Source organism: Gekko japonicus, unplaced genomic scaffold (assembly GCF_001447785.1).
Source record: "Gekko japonicus isolate JY-2015 unplaced genomic scaffold, Gekko_japonicus_V1.1 scaffold37636, whole genome shotgun sequence".
NCBI lineage: Eukaryota > Metazoa > Chordata > Lepidosauria > Squamata > Gekkonidae > Gekko > Gekko japonicus.
In genome coordinates this window covers 1-1001 of record NW_015222204.1, presented here as the reverse complement: position 1 = coordinate 1001, position 1001 = coordinate 1, and the positions used below count along the sequence as shown (strand labels likewise).

The 1001-nt window shown below is 52.3% G+C and overlaps 1 protein-coding gene across 1 annotated transcript; it reads right to left on the bottom strand.

The window, feature by feature from the left end:
- Positions 1 to 75: 75 nt before the first annotated feature.
- On the bottom strand, positions 76 to 531 carry LOC107125304 (spectrin alpha chain, non-erythrocytic 1-like; the record flags this gene model as incomplete). The annotated part of the gene is made up of 2 exons (XM_015428746.1): positions 76 to 196; positions 323 to 531. Coding segments are annotated over 2 exons (330 nt in total), but the record flags the coding sequence as incomplete, so codon positions are not given.
- Between the last annotated feature and the right edge of the window lie 470 nt (positions 532 to 1001).

Sequence of the window (1001 nt, the reverse complement as noted above, 5' to 3'; positions counted from 1 at the left end):
CTGTAACAGAACTGTTACCAATTAGGATCCGCATCGGATTAACAGGCAGAACTGTGTTCCATCCCAAGATTCTACCTGGATGGCAGGTTCATGGGCTGCCAGTTCTGCCTCCAGCCGCTTGTGCTTCTTCCTCAGGTTCTGCACTCCAGTTAGGTCTCTGCCGTAATCCTCGGAGCTAACTAGCAGCTTCTTCTCCCTGCATGCCAGAGGGAAAAGGTAGCAAAAATACATTAAAAAAATAATCCTCCCCTGAACGTAGTAGCTACCTTGCGTGGACAACACCACAAAGAGCACTACAAGTTTAAGCCTCTTCCGCACGTACTTGATCCAGGACTCTTCATCATCCATGTCCCGGAAGAACTGATGCAAGCGATGGGACTCGTTCAGCTTGGCACGGCGGGCGGCTGCCATGCTTTTGATCCTCTGGAAACGCCCATTGATGGTGTCGCGCTTGTCCTTTACTTGGGAGGTGTCAAAAGCACTGCTGGTCATCAGACTGTCGGCTTGGCCATTCAGGTCTTTCAAGCGGTCCTGGAGAAACACAGAGAAGCCAAGAGTAAGTGAGAAACGAAGCACACATCTTGGGTCCACGACTACTGGCCCAGGAAGAGGGCCAGAAAAATTAAATGTTGACCCACAGGTAGAGATGCCAACCAGTTCATATTTTTCTGGTGTTCCGTCCAGCAACCAGCACTGGGGCCTGGAGAGAGAGCAGACTTCCTGTCTTGTTCTTCTACAACACTCGAAGGCTGCCGGGTCCCACCCCAGCACCACCCTGACGTGCCGGGCCTTGCCCCTGGTTCCGCTCCTGCACCCCAGCTTTGGACCTGGCTCCTGGCTCACCCTCAACCTGTGCTGGCTCCGTGGCATTGCCTCACAAAGGTGTGTATCTGATCTAAGTGTTACGAACCACCAAGAAAGGGAGCCTCTTTCTAATGGAAGTACACTGCTTGGAGCTTCTTCCTTTGGGGCGAGAGCAGTGTTCCCTCTAAGTTGAGTTA